The 15,760-nt window shown below is 39.4% G+C and overlaps 1 protein-coding gene across 1 annotated transcript in view; it reads right to left on the bottom strand.

Moving 5' to 3' along the window:
* The window catches only part of LOC149204530 (uncharacterized), a 29,852-nt gene extending 15,623 nt beyond the window's left edge, over positions 1–14,229 (bottom strand). The window contains exons 1-2 of the mRNA XM_089393308.1: positions 13,928–14,229; positions 13,300–13,578 (exon numbers count right to left, since the gene is read on the bottom strand). Of these exons, the coding sequence (XP_089249434.1) occupies positions 13,300–13,519 (220 nt within the window). The 5' untranslated portion in view covers positions 13,520–13,578; positions 13,928–14,229. The remainder of the gene's footprint in view (positions 1–13,299; positions 13,579–13,927) is intronic.
* Positions 14,230–15,760: the final 1,531 nt, after the last annotated feature.

Genomic DNA, 15,760 nt, shown 5'->3' with positions numbered 1-15,760 from the left:
AGACATCGGGTTTCTTACCAGTGAACATTTCTTCAGGAGTCTTGGAGTCCAATGCTTGATGAGGGCATCGGTTTTGAACATATACGACGGTATTCGCAGCTTCGGCCCATAGAAACTTCGGAAGCTTTTGATCATGGAGCATGGCACGAACAGCTTCCACAATCGTATGATTCTTCCTTTCAGCCACACCATTCTGCTCAGGAGTGTATGGTGTTGTGGTCTCCCTCTTAATGCCAGCTTCTCTGCAAAAGTCATGGAATTCATTGGATTCATACTCGGTCCCATTATCAGTCCTCAATATCTTGATTCTCTTCTCGGATTGATTTTCGATCATGGCTTTGAAGTGACGGAACCAGGTGAACACTTCATCCTTCTTTTTCAAGAAGTAGATCCAAGTCTTGCGAGAATAATCATCTGTAAAAGTGAGATAATATAGATATCCTCCCAAAGAGTTTACAGGCATCATACCAGATATGTCAAAGTGGACCAACTGCAATATATCTGAAGTCTTGCTATTACTTGAAGGGAATGGTCCCCTTTTAAGTTTTCCTTCAGCACATCCCGAGCATACACCTTCATGCTCTACTTTGAACTTGGGCATCCCTGTCACCATTTGTCTTACATCGGGTAGAGCCTTATAATGAAGGTGGGAAAACCTCCGGTGCCATAGTTCAGATTGTAGAGATGTGTCGCAAGACATGGCCCCCAATGAACTTCCTCCAACTTGACATAAAGAGGCAACCCGGAATCCAAGAGTAAAAGCATCTTTAAAATTCTTTCTCCAAACACGTACCTTTCCATTGATGAATGCCACCTTGTAGCCTTTGTCTTCCATTGCCGAAATGGACACCAGGTTCTTCTTGAGATCAGGTACATATAAAACTTCTTGCAAATGGATCATGTTACCCTGATTCAATTGAAGGGTAACATTCCCTACACCCTTTACGGGATAGGTGGCATTGTCTCCAAGAATAATCTCCAAGTTTGTCTCCTTCTCTATCAAATTAGAGAGAGCTTCCTTGTAACCAATGAAGTGCCTTGAGGCACCACTATCAATAAGCCAATTTCCCAACGAGTCCAAAGGAGAGGTAGTGGAGAGGGTCGATATAAGATAATACTCATCTTGCTTATTGTTAACAACATTTGATTCTTCATACCTGGAGTTCCTTGCTTTCTTGGAGGGTTGACCATTTCCATGATTTCCCGCATTCCTCTTTCCTTTGCCATTGAACCTACCATTCCTTTGATTGTTGTTGTTGAAGTTGCCCCTGGAGTGATTGTGATCATCATCATGTGATGTGTCCTTTCTATTTGGACACTCCCTCGCATAGTGGCCAAATTTATTGCAAACAAAGCATCTTCCCTTCCTTCCACCCTTCGATCTAGGCTTTCCTTTGAAATGACCTTTAGACCCAGAATTATTTCTCCTTTTGGCATGAGAGGAGAAAGCAATGGGGTTGCCTCTATTTGAAGGCATTTCTTGCTCCACCATTCTTGTCTCTTCTTGAATGCATCTCGACATCAATTCTTCAAACCCTGGAATTCGGTCATTATTGAGAAGAGTGGTTCTAAATATATACCACTCAAATGGGAGCCCTCCAAGGGTAGTGATAGTTAGTTCCCTGTCAGGAATGACTTCTCCAATCGATAGAAGATCATTCTTGATCTTAGTGATCCTTAAGAAGTAGGATTGAATATCCTCGTCCTTGCCCTTCTTAATATCCTTCAACTTATTTTTGAGGAACAAAACTTGATTTGCATCACTAACCTTAAACATGCTTACCAATCTGTTGTAGATCTCCTTGGAGGTGTTCAAATCGGAAATGTAGGCCACCAAACGCTTGTCAATAGAATCTCTGATAATCTTCTTCGCTTTGACTTCACCCTTAGTGTACTTGTTCTTTGTAGCAACCAATGCATTTGATGGAGGCTCCGAGATTTTACCCTTCACATAGTCCAACACTTCTTGTTCTTCCAATATCAGATCAAGAGACATCTTCCATCCGTGATAGTCAGACTTCTCACGGAGCTTGTCTTTGGTCGGGAAGTGGGATGAGGAACCCATTGAGCCTTTTGTCCTTTCCAACTGTCTTCGGTGATTGCTCTTTCACTCTTGCTTGGGCTTTGTCTTCACCTCACCTCTGATACCATGTTAATTTTGGTATGTTCTATGCTTAAGAGCAATTTACTTCAATTTTTCTTATTAGCCCAATATCAATTTCCAGATTAGCAATCACATCAGCATGATAGTAAAATGCAGATAGAACATAAACATAAACAGTAGAAGACAAGCCAAGACAAGAGGACACAAGATGTGGCACCAGCCAGGGACAAACCCCAATGTGGGGAAACCCTTGATCAATTCTTCTTATATTCTTCAATAATTTAGCAAAGAGAGAGAGATAGTACAAATATACAATTCTGTAATTTTATGACAGCAACTGCAAAACCCTAACCAGCAAAGTCAAAGCTGGTCAAATAGGTCAGATTTGACCTCTAGTCAATCCCAGTCAATGCTCAGTCAACTCGGCCTCCAATAGCAAGAAATGTCAACCCAAAACAATCTAAAAATCCAGTCAAACTTCAGTCAACACTTGGTCAAACCTGTGGTCAGCTCTTTGAGAGTCAACGTTGGTCAACATAGGGTCAAAGTGAGGTCAACGGAGCTGCCCAGAACTATGGTATGCCTAGGAGAGGCACCCTAACCCAATCTACAAATAAGAAGAGTCCACGCTTAGTCAACGCTGTCCAAAAGTCACCCTGCATCTTCGGTCAACGCAGCCCTAGACAAAAAAACAGATTTCCTCCTTTGCATGTGTGAGAGAGATGTTGCTCCTTTATGCATACCCAATCAAGCATGGAGAGAGAAGGACGTGAGATGAGATGATTGAAATGATGCCACAAGGTCTCCTCCTTTTATATGCAACGTTGAGGATAAGATGGGGCTGAAAATCACTGTTTTGCTTGCAAGCCAACCTTGACAAATTGTCAGGATTACAAATAAATTCATATCTCCATGAATACATGTCGGAATCGGATGATATCAACTGCCATAAATGAGGTGACCCATATGGAGTTTGGCCCTAGTTGCCAATTTTAACATCTTTCAATTTGGATCATTGGGATTTCACTATATTACTATGCTCTTGATCCAGGTGGATATTGGTGGCCACCTGCCAAGTCCACTTGGACACCCACCATTGTTGCTCTCAGCTTTTTCAGTTTCCTTAATTGTAGCACAACTTACTATTTTTAGCAGTTTTTCGGGTCCTGAACTTCCGAAGCCGTTTTGAGGCCCTAAACAACGTTTTTTGGGAAAACTGGGAGCAACATGGGTCCATGGACCGATGTTGCTCTTCCCAAAGTTGTAGTTCTCGGATAGATCTTTCCAGTGTTGCGGGGGAGCGCCCCCCCCCCCCCCTCGCTCCCGCTCCCGATCCGCGCTCCGGGCGGGAGCGGGTCGGGAGCGCGCTCCCGAAATCGCTCCCGATTTCGGGAGCGCGCTCCCTAAAAAAAATTTCGCTCCCTGCCTTTTCGGGAGCGTTTTCGGGAGCGTTTTGCCTTTTTTGCATTTTTTTTTTGTAGTAATGTTCGAAATGCAATTTTTTTTGAAAGAAACAAATAGTTTTTGAGTGGGGCAACTTAATGATCAAGTCTAGGTCCTAGTATTGATATGCTATTCATGGTAATGTTAAATTCTTAAAGTAAAAGTGACATTTTCTTTAATTTTCATTTTCATCCTTTTACTTAAATTTTTAACATTACCATGAAATGACTCAGGATGTTTGAGAGTGGTTTCGTCCTCATTGGATTTCATATGGAGAAAGTAGAATTTTAGATTTCATTCAAAATCCAGCAGACTTATCAGTTTTTCAGGATTTCAGGATTGGGGGATTGCAATGTTTCCATTGAATTTTGTCATGTATTAGGGTATGGAACTCATATTTAATCAAGAGTACCAATCCCTCTATGTACCTTGATGTTAGTGACATTGGTTGTCGAACTCCTCTATCATGACCCTTCTAAAAATGTACGCATCACTCAAACAAAATCTTGACTTGACATGCTATGCTTTTTCTATCTTATGTTAATGCTTAGAGGGTGATATTAATGACAAAGATCCCTATACAGATACAAAGGTAATGACAAAGATACCTCTGGATATTAATGCTTGGAGGGTGATATTAATGACAAAGATCCTGATTTTGCAACAAGACTAAAAAATTAGACATTTCTCGTGGTGGCAAGAGGCCCAAGCATAAGAAATAGATAATAGATTTACTTCTCTTCTCTAGTTTCTAGTAGCTTTTATAACTATTGACTCTTTCATATTTATTATGATATTTTTTTAAACAATATATGACAATTTAAGTTTGAAGTTGGCAATTATAACTCATTAGTAATGATTTATGAATATGATGCTTCATGAAAGTTGAAAGTTGTTTCATTTCTTTTCATTTTATAACATTTCATTTCATTCTAGATATTATTTGTTGTAATGGTTACACTTAGCTTACAAGTACAACTTTGGTGATCAATGATGATAAATGTTATATATTGAATTTTGAAAGCTTGAAACTTTAAGATTGATGAATCATGAGACTCAATATGTTGTATGTTACTATGTTACTAACTTGCGGACGTGGTTGATGAAGATTATAACTTCTAGATGATTGTTGTTATATGGTTCAATCTATGCTTTTTTATGTTTTTTATATCTAATTCATCATTCTACATGTTTTTGTTGACATATATGTATCAAAAATTAAAAAATATAAAAAATATATATATTTTTAAAAAATCGCTCCGGGATTCGCTCCCAAACCGGGAGCTTCTGAAAATGGTCGCTCCCGCTCCCGCTTCCGCTCCCGCTCCCCGCTTCCGCTCCCGCTCCCAAGTAACATTGGATCTTTCTAACGAGATATTGTGCGCGTCAAACGGAGATCATATGCCAAAATTACAACCCCGGGAAGTTGATGTACCAATTTGCCCAAACGGGGCCCACAGTTTGGCGTTTCATCTTCTAGGGTTAGGTTTTTGGATGTTTAGGGTTTTCCATTGTTTCTCAACAATAAATAGGCCTTCGAGCCTCATTGTAACACAGTTTAGAGGCATGTAGCCGCCACATCTCTTCTCAGAGATAAGCTACCATCGCCCTAGCTGGTTTATTTCCATTTCTGTTTGTAAGCATATTTCAGTGTTTTACATTAATGAAATGAAGTATTATTTCTGCTACGTCACTGTGTTTATGGTTATCTCTGTAATTTGTTGCGTTCCTGTTTAAATCCGGATCAGCTCTCTATTATATTTCTCTGTGTATGTGTTTCATTGTCTTTCCTACCTTTTACTTTATTCCTTGTACAACCCGAATCAACAATCAACATGATTGGACCCAAATCCAAATAGGATAAAAAAAATGCTCAAAGCAAACTACAATTCTCCCAGCAAACAAGATGTTAAAAAGCTATAACACCATACTAAGTGGTATGTTATAAATGAAAATACTTTTGAAGTAGAATAGAGTGATTATGTATCTCCAAAAGATACTCCAATAAAGAACCGGTGTGGGGGCTTTGAGTTATTGTATCACTGCCAAAAGAAGGCATGTCAACTCCTAGAGTCATAGACACCAAAGTATGTTTGTGAAAAATGCATAAAGGAGTGGGAAAAATGACCACTTAAGATAGTGCAAAGAATCCCAAAATGTTGGTTTCGAACACAATTGATGATGCCAAGTTTTAAGATGAACATCTCTCAATATCAACAATGAACATGTGGGTCTTGTTTAAGTGAACAAAAGACAACCTAAAGTATCTATTTCAACTTGCACTAATATGAAACAACTTTGTTCAGGAAGAACATATTTTACTCTTCAAAATCAAAATGTCCATGATCCTCCATTTACTTGTAAGATCGTACCTAGAACTACATACCAATTGGGAACCAACCATACCTTTGGGCTAAACATTGCTACCACATAGATTGACTATGAACCTATTGTACTATAAAGATTGAGCAATTGGTCATCTTATGGACATATTTCCATCTATCGAGGCACCTATGTACCCAACCATGGTGCTCGCAAGTTGTGTAGGAAAATAGTTTAGATACAAGTGTATCCATGTCAATATTGCATTATTTGCACATGCGAAACTGAGGACTTATGGCACAATATTCATCCAACAGTTTTTCATCAAGGAACAATTAGAGAGAACAAAACACGTAGCTAAATTTCACTTCTATCTACACCACACCTTACCAAGCAAACTTAGTAATGAGTTTTACATTACATAGTATTACCACGCAGGGCTACAAAAAAAGAAAGAGATAACGATACATATGACAGGAATGTCTTCTTCTTCCGTTGAAATCAGGCACATATTCGGTGACTTTGTCTAGATCTTCCATATCTTTGTTCAATCTTTGTCTTGGATCTCCATAGTTTTCCTGTTGAAAATGTAGCGAGGAAGGTCTCCTGGCTTGTGCCTTAGCCAGCGAAGACCTCGAGTTGTCCTCGTGAGTTAGACTTCAGTTAGGATGAGTTTTTTTTAGTTTACTGGAATAATCATCAAGTTAGCATGCATAGAGTTGGAGCTTCAGTTAAGTGGAGTCTTCATCAGTTTGACTACAAAACGAGGTGGCAGTTAGCAGTTCAATTAGAGCGAGTTAGTCTTCAATCTTGATTGAAGGAAGAGCGAGTTAGATCTCCAGTGTTGATTGGAGAGAGCACGAGTTAACAACTCCAGTGATGATTGGAAGGAGAGCGAGTAACACTCTCAATTAACTCGCCATCAAAGCACGAGTTCTAAATTAAGTTGGGCCTCCTACATGGATCGAAGTTCACCTATAAAGAGAGGACGAAGGCGCAAGTAAATTACATTGTTTTGTGCACAAAGGTTTGTGACAAGATAGAGCTCACGAGTTAGTGAGAGAGAGCCTTGATTGTGGAGTGTAGGAATTGTGTCCTAAAGAATAGGAGCACAAGTGCACTAGAATTTAGGAGAATTGGTTGTGCGCAAGATGTGTGGAGTCGGGGTCCTAAAAAATATGAGTTGAAGTGCGCTAAGAAATAGGGCACTAGAGCACTAAGAAATAGGGCCAGAAGTGTACTAGAAAATAGGAGATCAGCGCAAGCAATAAAGAGGCTTAAGTGTGCAAGGAAGAAGGAGCATAATTGAAGCAAGACAACAGGGTTTGCAGAGCAAGTCAAGGAGGCAGCAAAGGATCGATTTTGTGCAAGAACCGAGATCAAGTAGTGATCAGGGTAGGCTAAGATCAATTGTATTAGCTGAGATTTGTGTGAGAAGTAGAACGCTTTCTCAAGAGAGACAAATTGCTTTGTAATAGATTCAATTGCTCCAAGAACAATCAATTAAATAGCCACATCAAGCAAACAAGTTTTCCTTGTTGGGTTTGCTGAGAAAAAATAAGTGTGTCAATTTGTGTGATGTGGTTTTATTTTTGTGTTTTTATTCTACTGATTATAAGTTGTTGAGAGGCTCGGTATCTTGGTGAAAGTTAACTAGTTTTAGTTATCAATTATTCATCTAAGTATTTGCAAAGTTTTCATGGAAATTTAACATGGTACCAGAGCAGAGATCAGTATAAAGACCAGCACCAGATTGACTAGTTAGTCGATACCGCAGATTAAGCAAAAGGCTTGCGCTAGAGTTTGAAGGGCAGAGCAATTCCTTGGATAGCAGTATGGCGTTCCTAGGACTAAGGTCAGATCACAGTTTAGAGGGAGCCTTGAATTTTTGTGCATGGAAGGAGCAGATATCAATGGTGTTGGAAGATAATGGGGTACTAGATTTTGTGAAGCAACAAATAGTGCCACCTACATATGCCCAATAGTTAGCCCAGCATAACAAGAATGACACCAAGGCGAGGAGGATCATTCTTGAGGGGATCAAAGACCATATTATTCCTCATCTCCATGAGAAGAAGACAACATATGAGATGTTTAAAGCCATCTGTATCAGGGTTCCAGTGATGCCGGGAAGCTTGCTCTCAAAGAAAAGCTGAGAAGTATCCAGATGAGCAAAGGAGAGCACATCGTCACATATATTTCAAAGTTCACTCAAGTTCGGGATGAGCTAGCTGGTGTGGGCGAGACAATAGCAAAAAAAGACCTTGTGAGTCTTTCGCTTCTAGCACTCCATAAGTTTTGGTATAGTTTCTAGGATGCAGAAATTGGAAGAGAGAATATTCCTAGTTGGGAAATGTTATAGAGTGATTGTGTTCAAGAAGAAATCCGGAGAGGAACAAGAGCTGGTAGAGAAGCTCCAGCAGAGGACGAGGAGAAATTTTCCCTGGCAGGGAAAGGTAGCAGAGCTAAGGGCAAGAAGGGCCCAGGAGAGGCCAAGTCTAGTCAGAAGTGGGAGAAGAAGAAGAAGGATCTAAGCAAGATCAAGTGCTTCCATCGCCATGAGTTTGGGCACTATGCCACTAAGTGCCCTAATCGAAAGAAGGAGTTCAGTAAGGATCATGGAGCTGCATCAGGAGCTAGGAGATGATGGCACACATGCGACTAGAGGAGTTGGTACTATCAATTTGTTGAGATTTTTGTAGCTTCAGAGGTGTTCTAGCCACGAATCTTTGTGGAGGCTAGAATACATGTATTCTCCAAAACCCATAAATCGTTTCTGGAAATTCCACCTAGAAACAACTTAATTAAAATAATTAATCTTTTTTTAATGCGACCTAAGTCCAAACTTAGGAAAACTGATTAATTAAAGGGTATTAATTAAGTCATGGTGAGAATATTCTAGAAGAAAACATGGATCGAGTTCTAGTTAATCTTAGCCATCGATTATGTTTTAATCTTGGTCATTGATGTCTCAACGAGAGATTATAAGAAGAAATTTGATGGGGGTTGGAGAACACACTTGAGAGACAAGGAATTCGATTTTGCTGGGAAATCGAACTCCAGAGTAGCAGCAGTCAGTTGCCGGAGGTGATTTAGTGAAGTCGAAGCAGTGAGAGAGGGGCAGGGATAGTAAGACCGGAAGGAAGTTTCTCCAGTCCGATGAGTGCATAACAGAGAGGCAGTGAGTGCCACAGAGAGGCAGCGCAGAGCTTCAGAGGGAGATCCATATTTTGCTGAGGAGAAGTCGAAATTCAGTGCCAGAAGCCGGAGTGGGAGCCCGAAGGCCAAGAGGATCGATTTTCCAGATAGCAGTTGATCAGTTAGCGAGAGAGACATTGGTCCAAATTGTGGGACATAGATCTGCGTAGGTTGACGCAGAGGTAACAAAGGGCAGCTCATCTTGAGCCAAGGTCAGTGTCGAATCACCGGTGGGAGTGAGATTTTTCTCACTAGATCTCCTGTCAGTTATTTCTCTATATGGAAAGCTAGATTTGAGCTTCCATAGATTTGTACTCAGATTTACTACTGCATAATAAATAAAACCCTCAGTTGCTGCACCGGTTTTCCAAGTTGGGTTTTTCTGGAGACATTGGTCCAAAAATAACAGTGTTACTTATGTGTGTGTGATTCTATTCTTCCAGCATTATTTTTCTTCCGCAGTATTGTATTTGTGAAGGCTGCAGTGTATTAGTTTCAAATTTCAATATTTACTGTAGAATGCAATAAATAATTTGTTCAAGTTATTTAACAAATAGAAGAAACTTAATTAGTTGCTGCAGTAGGATTTGAGGTTTCTGAATTTTCACAATGTTTTCAGAGGGAATCGGGTAATCCCCTCCATCTCAGAGATGTCCTCTATGTTCCAGACCTGAAGCAAAATCTTGTTTCAGTGACTATCCTTGAGGACAAGGGTTATGATGTCAGCGTCAGCAAAGGTAAGACTTACCTCCAGCACTTAGCTATTGGATGTAAGAAGCAGATAGGTGTGAGGATGAAGAATCTCTACAAGTTCTAGGTAGAGACAGGCACAACCTTGAGCAGCAAGGCAGGAAGTGCGCAGAGTAGAGAAGTGATGGTTGAGGAGAGCAGAGCTCTGAGAGAGTCCTTAGAGCAAGAACAAGTTAGAGTACCTGAAAAGAAGCTACTCAAGCTGGAGCCTCAAGCAATATCTCAGTTTGAGCCTCGACTCTTGGCTAGTTAGCAGTTGGGCCAACCATAAAGATGACAAGCAAAGCCCAGGGCGAGTGGAGTCAGCCACTCAGTCAGTGACTCCCAGTATAGGGAGAGTTCGAGCCAAGTGGGCAAAAGAGTTGTTTAGGGAGAATCAGAAGAGAGTTGGACCTCCCAGTACCACCTTCAACCAGAGTAAGCAACCACAGAGATACACAGGGTACATGGCACTTATGACTGAGGTGATAGACTCGCAAAGCATGGTTGGAAAGAACAGGTCTTTAGATCAGATTCTGCAGCAGAAAGCAGGGAAGTCTTCTAGTTCAGAGGGAGCAGCTGTAGCAGCGGAGAATGTGGTAGTGTTGAAGACAGATCCAGGTGGACGAGGTTCTTCCAAAAGTACCTTCCTCGCTAAGAGGGAGTGTTGAAAATGTAGCGAGCAAGGTCTCTTGGCTTGTGCCATAATCATCAAGTTAGCATGTGTAAAGTTCAAGCTTTAGTTAAGTGGGATCTTCATCAGTTTGACTATAGAACGAGGTGGAAGTTAGTAGTTCAGTTAGAGCGAGTTAGTCTTCAATCTTGATTGAAGGAAGAGCGAGTTAGATCTCCAGTGTTGATTGGAGAGAGCACGAGTTAACAACTCCAGTGATGATTGGAAGGAGAGTGAGTAACACTCTCAATTAACTCGCTATCAGAGCTCGAGTTCTAAATTAAGTTGGGCCTCCTTGCATGGATCGAAGTTCACCTATAAAGAGAGGACGAAGGCACAAGTAAATTGCATTGTTTTGTGCACAAAGGTTTGTGACATGACAAAGCTCACAAGTTAGTGTGAGAGAGACTTGATTGTGGAGCGCAGGAAGTGTGTCCTAAAGAATAGGAGCACAAGCATGATAGTATAGGAGAATTGGTTGTGCGTAAGTTTTGTGGAGTTGGGGTCCCTAAAAGTAGGAGTTGAAGTGCACTAAGAAATAGGGCGCTAGTGCGCTATGAAATAGGAGATCAACGCAAGCAATTAGGAGGCACAAGTGTGCAAGGAAGGAGGAGAAGAATTGAAGCAAGACAGCAGGGCTTGCAAAGCAAGTCAAGGAGGCAGTAGAGGATCGATTGTGTGCAGGAAACAAGATCAAGTAGTGATCAAGGTAGGCCAAGATCAATTGTATTAGCTGAGATTTGTGTGAGAAGTAGAACGCTTTCTCAAGAGACACAGATTGCTTTGTAATAGATTCAATTGCTCCAAGAACAATCAATAAAATAGCCACATCAAGCAAGCAGGTTTTCTCTGTTGGGTTTCTTGAGAAAAAATAAGTGTGTCAATTTGTGTGGTGTGTTTTTATCTCTGTGTTTTTATTCGCTGCTTATAAGTTGTTAAGAGGCTCTGTATCTTGGTGAAAGTTAATTAGTTTCAGTTATCAGTTATTCATCTAAGTAGTTGCATAGTTTTCATGAAAATTTAACATTCCCTGTCATTTGTTAGAGTCATGAATTATAACAAAATAACTTCTCTATCAGATTGAGGTCGCAAAGCTCAATATGTCTGCTCACTTCAGTGAATCCCAAAACATTATATTACAAAGACAATATCTCACCATCAAAAAGGCTTCCAGATAATTTTTCCAGTCACCAACGTGCACAAACAATGGATTGCTCTCACTATGCATGTATATCCAAAAATTGCATTCCAAAAACATCTAGGCCAAAAAGCACTGCGAAAAATGGCAGTACAATGTCAACCATGATTCCTCCTATTCCTTAGGGTTTTGAGTTTGCACTGAACTGACACCTGTAGCTTAACAATTATCATAATCCGTTGGGAGACAATGCTCCAGAGCAAGCCTGTAGCCTACCAAAATTATCAAAGAATTCATCTCACAAGCCAATCTACGCATGAATGCATGGTAAATGGAACACATCGACAAGCCTATAATGAATCCTCCTTCATAGAAGTATATGATGAGCAACAACTTTCCATGCCCTTGTTGATTATCATCCAAAAGATAAAGGTGAACCCATACACAACTTGTTGCATCTACAATGGCATCTTTTGGGGGCCATGGTTTCGCCACAATTGTCAAATGAGGGGACGTTGGATACAATGTGTGAGAACTGCTCTACAGAGCCATCTCTATACACTCTTATGAATCCTTCTAGCTCCTCATCCGCTTTGCCTACCTCGTGCAGCAGGGTGGGAGTAATCCTTCCCAAAACAACATCCATACAAATCTAATTGGTTATTCCAAAAACCCTTCCTGGAGAAGATGTTATGTATACAATTGAATTGGATTTGTGTGCAAGAAATGCCTTATGTTCAAAGACATTTGTAGACTGCAACATTGGCACTTACTCCTAAAAACAATGAAACAGAGTCCTCACTTACAGACAAACTCTACTTCAGAATGACCAATAATAATCACAAACACAACCTTTAATATCATCACACATAAAACAAGTAGGAGATACACATTCCAACACCAGTAATTGGAAATCTTAGAAAACCCTCAATCGATATCAAGAGCTTCTGGCTATAGATAAACATATACTCTCCACAGTTCAATTAACTAGAGAGAGCACGCTGTTCAAATTAAACTTGGAAACTTGTTGTCCTATCTGGAAATATTGAAGATGATGTCAAAAAATTTCATCTATGGATTAAAAACCAAGGAGGCTTGTTCTAAGATTTGGCCACATTGCCTTTGTTGCTAACAAAATACAAATTTGACTTTCCAAGATCATGGGACAACATGCAATAGATTGTGTCGAGGGATCTAGAATTCCCACTTTTCTCGTTAAGTGTTCAGTACTTCGGTCGTTGATTCTTTATAACAATATGGTGATAAAGGCAACTATAGCTTTATGAATAGACATTGTGGTGTTTACCATAATGTGGGAACAGTTAAGCATGTTAAGTGAAATTGCAAAGTTGCAGAGCATTTTGGGCATGGATTACTGTTGATTACATGTTTCCTTGTGTTGCTTCTCTTCATTAGAAAGAAGTCCTTGTTGATGATAATTGCGTGATGTGATATGGAGGAAGCAGTGTGCAGGATTTGATCGGAGTGTACAGTATTTCCTTTCCTCTGGGAAAACAGGTGTGGGGGGACCTTTTATGAAGTGACTGATCTACTCCACCTGGAAGAGTTAACAGCTTTCAAGTCATGCAGTTCTATGCTAGGATGGATATTTCTAGGAAAGTTCCTTTGGCCCTTTGTTATCAAAAGTATTTAACACAAGTCAAATAAGTTCATATGCATTGAAAACGAAACCTTGAGTTGAGCAGAGGACAAGATGAGAACGTGAATAAGCCCGGGTTCTGATTTTCTGTACTTGAAGAAAACGCTTCTGCTGCCACTGGTGAGAAGAATGACAGGATTTCCACACTGTAGATGCAGGCAGTACACTGGAACAAATTTGCAGTCCAGATGGTCTGCACTGGTAATTGATTACTGGGCTTGAAAAGCCTCCATGGCTAAAACCCATAATCATTCTCGGAGCTCTTCACACTCTTGTCCGATTTACCTCCACAGACAATCTTGAAGTCCTCCCTGAAATCACATTTTTTAAAAGAACTTAATGTTAACTGACCTCCCAGATGGGATACAGGGTCATCCCCAAAATACAAAAGTTCTGTAATAACATCAATTGGCAATGTCTGGGAAAGAAAAATGAAACCGCAGAGACTGAGGCTCCTGCATAAAATGTATTTTCCCTCTGATTGACACTCACGACAGAAGAGCAACTAAGAAAAATACGGAGTTTTTCATGTGGCCGAGTAATGAACTAACAGCGAAATACCATGCATGCGACAGACACAGACAAGTATTTGAGATGTAAAGCAAAGATATGTTGTCCACAAACAAATTGAGAGGGATGTTAGAAGTGGATGTCACCCACCTACTTAACTGGCTGGAGGAGTTGCACTCCTGCTTGTCAATGCTCCCAAAGACCTTGGACGCGATGAGTATCAATCCATATCCTTAAAATCTTAAATCTAAAAAAGCAACTGACATCGTTTTCAGTCCAGCATGATAATGTGTTTCTCTGAAAACTTCCTTTCGATATTAAAAACTTCCGAGTTAATCGTCCGGGAGGATAAGCAAGTACATTATTGGGAACATGACCGGGGACTAGGATAAGGAGCTCGTGCTCCAACAAAACCCACATTCAACTTTACCAATGATTTCAGGTATGTGGGTGTGCAAAGTGAGACTGCGACACATCAATGATATTATAAAAGGGGATGAACATGTGGTTATCTACTGAGATTATATTAAAGGCTTTGTCTACAGGTTACAAATTTGTTTTTGGAAAATTATTTTCCATTGGAATTTGGTTAAATTTGTTTTTGGAAAATTATTTTCCATTGGAATTTGGTTATTTTTAAATTTAATTAGGAGAATGTTTGAATGGTTTTTTTATGGTGAAAATGGATTCAGCATCGTCAAAAACTCCTTGGGGTACCCAAAATCTTGAAGCTTGACAGTTGTAACCCAAATTTCCCAAGATTTCTCTCAGACTTTGGTCAAAATCTTACTGGAATTTCCACTATTTTTTGAGCAAATTGTGGCCTTGTTAGACTACTATTTATATTGAATGGTATTTCGATCATATACATATAAATGAGTTAAAGTCTATTTTCATGTGTTTTTTCAATATAGACTAATTAGTTTAAGTGGGGTTTAGTCCTCACCAAGTTTGAAGTTCAAATAGACTAGTTAGTTTGAGTGGGGTTTAGTCCTCACCAAGTTTGAAGTTCAAACCTTATGGGGAAGCTGAGGATGGGAGCCATTTTGGGGAATTAAACTATTCCAAGGAATACCCAAGCTCCATCAAGTTTCACACAATCACACCACTAGTGGGAATTTAGACAAGTTGGCCCCAACCTAGATAGCATCCCACTAGTGGGCATATAGACAGGTTAGCCCCAACCTAGTCTCAACCTAATTACGAAAGAAAAGAAAAAAAATTGTAAAAATGAAACTTTAATAATAGATAAATAATCATTGTAATTGAACAGAAAAAATTGTGAGTATAACCTAAAACTATTTTTGTTTGGCTAAAAGTTCATTTTTTAGAATGTAAGGAAAGGTATATGAGAAGAGTGAAAGTCTACCCCTTTACAAATCACCAAAGGACCATATTTTATATAGGTAGTGATAGTTATTCTCACTAATGGTTGACAAGGGATTTAGATTTACCCATAAAAAAAACAAAAACAAAAAAACAAACTTAAATTTATCCTAATTTTAATGTTTTAAATATTCAAATATTTGTCACTATTTGTTAAGTATTTAATAAATATGAATAATAGATTATGAATTTACACATTAAAGTATAAACAAACAAACAAAAATCATTTAGATGTCACTTTTATTAACAAAAAAAAGTGTCCTATGAAAGGATATTTTTAAAACTCAAAATGAAGACTCTTAAATCATAGCACACCTTAATATACAATATAGGTATAGTCTAAGTTATAGACGAAGTGACCTTTTTTCAGAGTATTTTTTTGGTTAATTTTAATCAAAATTCGACAGATATTTTTAAAAACTTGAGTTCAAGTTGTTTAATCTGTATAATTCTAGTGCCTCGGGGTTTTTCGGGGTGTTGAATCCATTTATGCATTCAAAAAGGTATTTTAAGCAACAAAAAATCACAATATTGCTTGAGATTGTATCGTCGAATTCCGATGAAATAACTATTTCGTCTATAAGTTAAACTACACCC

Source organism: Pinus tabuliformis, chromosome 1_2, assembly GCF_031772625.1.
Source record: "Pinus tabuliformis cultivar Carrire ecotype Pingquan chromosome 1_2, CPIR1, whole genome shotgun sequence".
Lineage (NCBI taxonomy): Eukaryota > Viridiplantae > Streptophyta > Pinopsida > Pinales > Pinaceae > Pinus > Pinus tabuliformis.
Note: the sequence above shows the minus strand (reverse complement) of the source record. Positions and strands in the feature narration are given on the sequence as shown.